At 42.1% G+C, this 8,508-nt stretch overlaps 1 protein-coding gene across 1 annotated transcript in view; it reads right to left on the reverse strand.

Moving 5' to 3' along the window:
• Positions 1–8,508, reverse strand: part of EPRS (glutamyl-prolyl-tRNA synthetase) — a 50,285-nt gene that overhangs the window by 8,023 nt on the left and 33,754 nt on the right. Inside the window, exons 18-27 of the mRNA XM_023534152.1 lie at positions 8,335–8,502; positions 7,037–7,299; positions 5,497–5,548; positions 4,831–5,040; positions 4,381–4,453; positions 3,039–3,118; positions 2,694–2,795; positions 1,901–2,056; positions 1,264–1,461; positions 608–790 (exon numbers count right to left, since the gene is read on the reverse strand). Coding sequence (XP_023389920.1) covers positions 608–790; positions 1,264–1,461; positions 1,901–2,056; positions 2,694–2,795; positions 3,039–3,118; positions 4,381–4,453; positions 4,831–5,040; positions 5,497–5,548; positions 7,037–7,299; positions 8,335–8,502 — 1,485 coding nt within the window. The remainder of the gene's footprint in view (positions 1–607; positions 791–1,263; positions 1,462–1,900; positions 2,057–2,693; positions 2,796–3,038; positions 3,119–4,380; positions 4,454–4,830; positions 5,041–5,496; positions 5,549–7,036; positions 7,300–8,334; positions 8,503–8,508) is intronic.

The raw sequence follows: 8,508 nt of genomic DNA on the forward strand, positions 1-8,508 counted from the left end.
TCAGAACCAGAAAAAGTTAAATCCCAGTTGTTTGAAAATGGAATTATGAATACAGATCATCTCTTCATCACAATGTGCAATAAATGAAAATTGCATTAAAAGCATGAAGCCGGAGTTTAGATAGACTAGCCTTGAATGCACAAAATAAAAACCGACAAGCTGGTATGAAACACTGTGGTGTGCAGAACCAAGTATGAAATTAACCCGTGGTGCTCTGCTGGTCAGCTGTAACCACGGAAACTAAGTGACGCCCACACACTACGATTCGAGTGGTCTGTTCTAAATAACTTACGTGAATTCCTGGTATAAACATTTCAGTGTGATAACCGTGAGGTTTATTAATCATAAACAAGGTCTTCAGGATCATTTTTATTCTAACATAATAAAAAAAAAGCTTCCACAAAAAAGATTTTAAGTTGAGCAGATGTATAAACTTGGGTATCACTGTTCCAAAGCACTGAACTGCATCTGTGCTCAACGCTCGGTTTCAGCGAAGAACTCACAACTACCAAAATAGAGAAAAATAATAAAAAAGTCCTACGTTCATAAAAGTACGTATCGAGCAAAGCAAATACAGACTCAAACTGGGAGTAAAAGATGCAACTCAAGAACTTACCTTGAGCTCCCAGTGATTGAATTTCCAACCTGGAGAATAATTATCTCTCGAATCGACTTTGACCCGAATGTTGATGCTGCGCAGCCGCCTCTGATAGTCACTGCATTTGGCAATCAGAGCATCTCTGTCTTCTTCGGAAAGTACGTTCGTAATGCCACAAGGGATAACCACCACCTAGAGCCCGGCATAATGACATCACACGCTTACACAGACATGACGTACAGAAGTGACGAATGAAGTCGGACCACCAGGTAACGTCCAGGAGTCACAGCGTACTAGTGATTGTGACTCCACACAGATCGACTGTGTGATTTCCCATCTGCACAGGTCTAGCAGTTAGCTGCATACTGCCAGTCCATGCCAAAAAGCGCATTTCCAATTGAGCTACCGTATTTCACCTAACCTATTATAAATCATTTCAAAGAATGATTTCTAAAAAAGTTTTATGTAAAGTAGCTAAAAGAGTAGAGAGTAAAAAACAACAGAAACGATATCTGTAGTTGCACAATACTAAAGTCTGGACTGTATTCTGTGTTGTCTCTGCATCAGTGAAATCTACCTAAAGGATACCCAGAAAGTCACCCTTTCAAATCTCCTTCAGTAGATGTGGCCTGTTTTATAAAAGGCGTGACAAACGCCTCCCTCACCTGAACACAAGCGACGCGGGGCGGTAACACTAAGCCCACGTTGTCCCCGTGGACCATAGTCATGACACCAATCGTGCGGGTGGTCAGGCCCCAGGAGTTCTGGTAGGCAAACTGCTTCTCTCCTGGTGTCCTTGGATCTTCAAAAATGATTTCAAACATTTTGGAAAAATTCTGCCCTAAATGATGTGATGTGGCTCCCTAAAATAGAGAGAAAGATGAGCTATGAGCTTTAATCTCGATAACCTATCATGCTTCTGAAAACGATAAGATCATGTGCCTTAAAATGGCACTAGGCTTTTTGATCTCTGCTGGTTTTTTATGTTAAACACGTTCTGAAAGCCTAAACAGATATGGCTTAGGTTTTCGGAACGTGTTTAATATAAAAACGTGTAGGCAAATGCCACTACAACAGCAGACGGCTGCGAGGAGCCCCTTCCACGAGCAGCGGTGACTGCGAGGGCCAGCAAGGGTCCCTGGTGAGTCAGGGTGCCAGGCCTCCTGCGACCAGCCTCGGACACTCAGAAATATGCACGGCTGTGCGGGAGGTTAAGTGTGGCCCAGGAAGCACCTGAACTACTGGCTTTCTAGGAATCTGCGTCTCTGGTGGTTTCCTATGGACCGCAAGGCAGGCCGGTACCTGGATGGCTCGTCCGCTGGCGGACACGAACGCCTCCACCGTGGTGGTGTAGTCGCCCCCGGCGAACTTCTCCTTCTCGGTCTTCCGTCCTTTCACAACGGGGATCGCCAGGAGCTCTTCATACACCTGAGCGTACAGGTCAAGGATCTGCAGGACCTGCAACAAGTGCATGTAAGGGTTCAAGTTCACGGTACGTTCCTCCAGGACAGATGTACAAAACGGTCCTGTCTGAAACTAACTGTGCTGGGAAAAACCTTTAAGGAAAGGTTAAAGCAGCCAGTGTGAATTTATCAAGACGGTATAGCGAAGCGGTGTGAACAGAAGTTAAATAACTTTGAAAATGCTGAACATAAGGGAAAATTGATGCTTTTGAGAGATACACGATAACCAGGGTGAAAAGTCTCCCGAAGGATAATTACTTTCACCCACGAGACTTTAATTTCTCCTCTATATTAAAGTCTTCCTCGTTACACTGCTCGTAATATCTGAAAATTTAAAACAGCACATCGTCTAATAAAATTTCAGTAAGTAGTTGCTGAAGTCCATGCACATTTGAATCCACTTATGTTTTCTTTTAACAGGTCAAATGTAAGTAATAAAATAATTTATACCAAGAAACTTTTCATGTTACTTTGAGGTCACATCGAATTTCAATTTACAGTTTTTTACTGAATGACTAACAACAGGTAGATAGTACTGAATTACTTACAACTGGAAAAAGAAAAAAACGCACAGCGAGGACAAAGAAATTAAACCTAATATGAAACATAACGAGGAAGATGGCGCCTTATACCTCCTCCGCTGCTTCTTCGAAGGTGGCGAAGGCGCTGTGCCCTTCCTGCCACAGGAACTCTCGAGTCCGCAGGAAAGGCTGCGGGTGCTTGAACTCCCAGCGCTAGGAGAGGCGAGAAGACAGGCTGGTCATTACAGGGAGCTTTCTGCCTTTCGCTAACAACTGTACGTGACGATCAGAAATCATGACTGTGATCCAGAGTACTTCAAAAATGTTTCTTTACTCCCAATTCTTTGAATATACAAATAAGGAAAAACAAGATGCACTTTTTGTAAAAAAACAAAACAAAACAAAAAACCAATGAAGAAGAATACCGAAAGTAGATGAGAAGGGCTGTGTACCCACCACCACATTGCACCACTGATTGAGCCTGATGGGCAGGTCCCTGTGTGACTGCACCCACTTCGCATATGCAGGATACATGACTGAAAGACACAGGAAGACACAGGCGGAGCGAGTCAGTCAAGGTGTCCTCTCGCCCCGAGGTTGCTAAGGGCTAAGCTGGCAACGCGATTAACAGGAAGCAGGATGCTTTGCTTGCACGAATGCTTTGCAATGTTTCAATGGTCAGTAAATGGTATTATTATGTATTTCAAAACGCAGATTCGTCGAGGAAATAAAACTATCAAAACCTGACCATGTTTGTGTTCTTCACAATGAGATTTACGTTTAACATTTAATTTGATTGCTTTTCAGCTGTTTTGTTTTCAAAAACACGAAGCAGAAGATCGTATAGTATCTACCACATTCTATGTTAAGTTCTTTGCGTTCATTATCCTGTTCAACCCTCACATTCAACCCACAAAGTAGAAACTGTAATCAAAGATGTGGGAACTGAGCCTGGAGACGTTAAATAACTTGCTGAACCCAGCAGTTATGCATCGGAACGAGAATTCAAGTTGCCCTTCTGCGGCATCAGCCGGGGGGACGAAAGCCCTTACCACGAGCTGCTACTCTCCGTGAAGCCTTTACCGCGGCCTACTCATGATCATCTACCATTAAAGAAACAAAACTCTGCCGATCTGGGGTGTGAAAATAAGCTGTGCCATAATTTCAATAATGCACCAACATGGCATTACTCAAAAGTGTCCCTAGAAGTATCGAAAGGCAAATAACCCTTCACTAACGATGCTTCATTAACTTTGGAAGTCACTGATGAGCCCAAACGCTCAAAAGTTCCAAATGGCACTCCCAGTTACTATGCGTAACTTAGGAAACTTTCACTTAACCTTTCGGAGACCTTTACCTGCAAAACGGAGAGAAGAATAGCTCTACCTTCTTCACTACGCTGTTTTAAGAATAATACAAGATGTAAATGAAATCACTTAGTACCTTAGAGAAATCTTACATAATGTAAACGTAACATTAAAATGACTAACAAAATTTGTAAGTAAATTTGACATAAAACATTATTCCAAGAATGAAATTCCTTGGAAAACCCTGAAAAATTTTAGCATGAAATAAAAGATAACCAAAGTGTTCTAAAAATACACCTTTGTCCTAATGATAAAGAACTCTGCAATGAACATTGTACAGAGAATAAAATTCTACACAACTTTATCGACACTCATGAAGCTTTATGTAGCATCGACAAGGGTTATAAACGTCACAAATAAAAGCTGGGACTACGCCAGAGCTGACTCTCACGTGTCAGCGAGCTCGCTCTGTGCTCGGCGTCCACCCTCACCTGTTTCACTGGTAGGGCGAATGGCAATCGGTTCTGCCAGCTCTGTTTTGCCAGATCTTGTAACCCAGGCAACCTAGTAAGACAAAATCATTGTTAACACATTTTTTAACGGTACTTAGTGAAACAGCATATGTGTTGGTAAACTGCTAATTCGATTTTTGCTGTATCGATTAAGGCAAGTCAAATAATGCTGTGCACTGTGAATAAAACACAGATACTTACTGTCCTTCATGCTTAGAGAAAAGTAAAAACCAGCTAATTACTTAACGTAACACACATGATCATAAGTCGCCCTGAAGGTAGAAATACATTTTTTTAAATGGCTTTATATTTCTCTAAATTGGCTGTTATAATTTGCCTTTTAAATTACGATTCGAGTGTGAGCTGAAAATACACTTTTGAGTTTATGGAAAAAAAAGCTGCAAAATTAAATAAAGGGCGCTCACTTACTTCAGGGGCAAAATCAGCAACGTGAGTCTTCTCTTTCTCTAACGCGCCTTGAGACACAAACATGGGGAAATAGCAGTTTTCAACACCAAGTTTCTTGATCTCGGCATCAAAAAAGTCTCGGATGGATTCCCAGATGGAATACGCCCAGGGCCGAAGAATGTAGCAGCCACTTACATCGTAGTATTCGATCATTTCTGACTTTGTGATGACCTTTTGAAAAGAAAAATAGTCTTTAAAGCCTAAACTGAACCAAAATTACAGCACAAGCGCCGAGAGTTTAAAATCCGAGCTTCAAATCCGGAGGCTTGCACAGTGGTCCACCCTCTTAATGTGAGTGTAAAATGGACCTTTTTATACTGAGAAACACCAGGGCCCTAAACTCCTAAAAAGGCCTGAATTCCAATCTTGCTTCTGAAGTTACTATCTACGTGACTTTGGACTAATCCCTTTACCGCACAGTGATGAAGAAAAAATCAGCTCTCTCATAGAGCTACTTCTGGATTCAAGACTACGTGAACATGCTCTGAAAACTGTGACATGTTAAATGACTATATTATGTACTAGTAAAGGCATTATACATTATTACTGTGTCTGGACTTTGGAATCTACATATAAAGTCACCTTTGAGAAATTTAAAACATAAAAATCAACGGAATGAATACTCACTTGAGAATACCAATCTGCAAGATTTTCTTCTTTTTTTGCCTCAAGACCCAACCTGCAGATATGGAAAATAAAATATCAATTCCTTCATTCAGCAATTACTTTTAGGTTGAATGGAAATAAACCTCTAATGTTCAAAATAGATTAACTTTTCTTCAACATGAGTTGGTTCTGTCATGAGTTAGTTGTATCTCTTCTATATTCATTCCCAAGATGATGTTTTAACTTAAAAAACAATTCAAGCATCTCTTAAAAGGTGGTGAGATACTGTCCACAAAATACTAGGAAAGCCACGCCCAACAAAAGCTGTGGTTTTAGTGTAGACGTCTTTTAATGTAATATAATTGTAATAATTACAGGGCCTATTCGTACGGTATTTTTTCACTAAAAAACACGAATCTTTTGCCAACCTCAATCCAGGCAAAATTGTAGTTAGTAAGATCAGTGTCTCACTCAAAGTAACATGTTAAAAGTAATAAAAACAACGGCTCTATGTTAAGTGTGTATATACAGGTAGGTATATCCTAATGTATGCTATAAATTTTTCTTTTAACTGCAGTAAGTAAAAGTTGCAGAGTGAGATGCTTCCAAAATAGATTAGATCTGCAATTAAAAAAAAACTATTCCGGACAATAATCTTTTTCTTAAAATACCAACAATCATTCAGGGAACTGTGGTCTTGTGACCGACCTAGAAAAACCTACTTATGAGTTATGTTTTACAAAAACCTACTGATGAGTTATAATTTTTAAAAGTCTGCACAAAAGGTTTTACTGATGTATTTACAATTCGATTATCTGTGGCTTCACTCTGACACATCTCAACCAAATGCCTATGTGAACTTGGCCTTTCACAAGCCGTCAGGAGGTCAAAAGTGAGACGTTGTGGTCTCTGTTCCACTGTTCTGCAAATCTGATCATCCCGCCGACAGGCGAGGAAAATAACTGTATTCTCTTGTTTAAGGAGACATTGTGTGTATGATGAGAGATAAGAGGCAGAATTTGAAAATTCAGCTAAACAAATCCAAAATCGAGTATCTCAAAATAGCAGTTGCTAATAACAGCTCTTCCTTCTCATGAGGCCATTAAAGAACCTAGCACAAAGTTCCCTCTGCTTTGAGGGTGGAGATTATAGGCAGCAGAATCACATGGATCAGAAGAAACTGAAACAGCATCTTTTCCACTGTCTCGTCTTTAAACCAGCTTTGTTGTATATTTAACCAAACCAATTTTAAAATCCCACTGAGGATGAAATTTGCATTTAATCCACACAAAAGATTTTCGTTTGAAAACTCTGCTTCTAAGGTACAAAGCAACGTGTGCAGTTAGGTACCAACCGTGTTAAAAGGTGGGACGAGGGACAGGGAAGGGGAGACGAGCGGAGGTGGAGGTGTCCCAGACCCCGTTATATTCTGCGGTTCTTGCCCCAAGCAAGGGAGCAAACAAACAGACAAGTAACAGAAGTACCTGCTGGCACTGCACCTTAGCCGCCCCGACGTGGTGTGGAGCCCCCCGCGCAGCGGCGGCCCCCCTCACCCCCTCACCTGGTCTGCTTGCGGGGCCCCTGCCCTTCTCCGGCGCCGCCGGACGCCAGCCCGCTCCCCGGGTGTTTGGAGGCGTCTTTCTTCTGGCCGTCACTCTGTTTCTGAGGCTTATTCTGCTTTTCGGATTTGTTTTCTTTTTCTTTCTTTTTCTTGTCTTTGTCCTCGGCGCCGGCGGCGGAGACAGGCTTGTACTCTGCTCCCGTCAGCGCCTTGTACTGCGCCTTCAGCTGAAGCAGCTCTTGCACGGCTGGGCCTACCTGATCCTGCGGTCACCACAGGGAGAGAAAAAGATACTGTTTAATCCAAACCCCTGAGCGCCTGCGTCCACAGCTTTGCACGCAGATCTGAACACCGAAGGGAGGGCGCAGGGGCACGGGGCAGCACTGGACGACGCTACACATACGAACTGCTGAAAACGAACAGAATACGATACATGAGGACAGACTGAGCAACGGAGTGACCGAAAAACAGTGCTGTGACTGCACTGTCCAGACAGGAGTCACCAGCTACATCTGGCTATTTAAATTCAATCTAAAGGGAATTAAAATTTCATTTCCTCAGGCACAGCAGCCCGTTTCGAGCACGCGGTAGCCGCAGGTGGCTAATGACGACCGTTCTGCACAGAACTGTTCTAGAACATTCCATCACGGCAGAAAGTTCCAGTAGAAAGCACTAGTACGTGTATTCGACTGCTATTTATGTTACGAGCCATTAAATTACATAAGCTGAAATTTCACAATTATAAAGATGACAACAGTCAGGCTTCTGTATTGCTGGTTAAATTTTAAAACCTGAAATGACTTAGTGGTTTCCACTCACGTGAATCTATCGGTACCAGAAAGTCCTATTCATATAAAGATAATACACTCAGCACAAACTACACCATGGTTCAAAATAGAACTTGCCATTTCAGACTGAAAGAGCTTTAAGAGAATAAATCAAACCGAGATTATGCATCAAGGGCCCACGATGAGCCAGGCACTCTGAGGGGCTAGATCCTAGCAGACTAGACCCAAGGACCTAACAGACTAGAGAGAAACAGGCAATTTAACAAACAAGTGAAATACAGTGTTTAAGTATTATGTCAGAGAAAGACAGTGTCGCATGAGACTGTGCAGTCAAATCTAGTTGGGGGAAGAAAGGATCGACAAAGGCTTCTCTAAAAGGCAAGATAAAAGAGGTCAGAACTGAGAATACATGAGTAGACGTTTGCTAGATCTGATAGAGAAGGTGTTCCAGGAAAAAAAAAATAGTCTATCATGTAAAAAATAAAAACACAGACAAATGGCCGCACTAACCTTGGAGGCTTTTTCGGCTTTTAGTTTTCGAACGACCTCTCCCTGAGAAGCCACTTTGTCAAAAAGCACTTTGGCTTCGGCCGTTTCTGGCCCACAAGCCTCGGAGCTTCTGGCTGGACTTGAATCTGAACTCTGAGATAATGCGGGCTGATGAGGGACATAGTCCTTTCCGGT

The sequence above is a fragment of the Pteropus vampyrus genome, unplaced genomic scaffold, assembly GCF_000151845.1.
Source record: "Pteropus vampyrus isolate Shadow unplaced genomic scaffold, Pvam_2.0 Scaffold121, whole genome shotgun sequence".
Classification (NCBI taxonomy): Eukaryota; Metazoa; Chordata; class Mammalia; order Chiroptera; family Pteropodidae; genus Pteropus; species Pteropus vampyrus.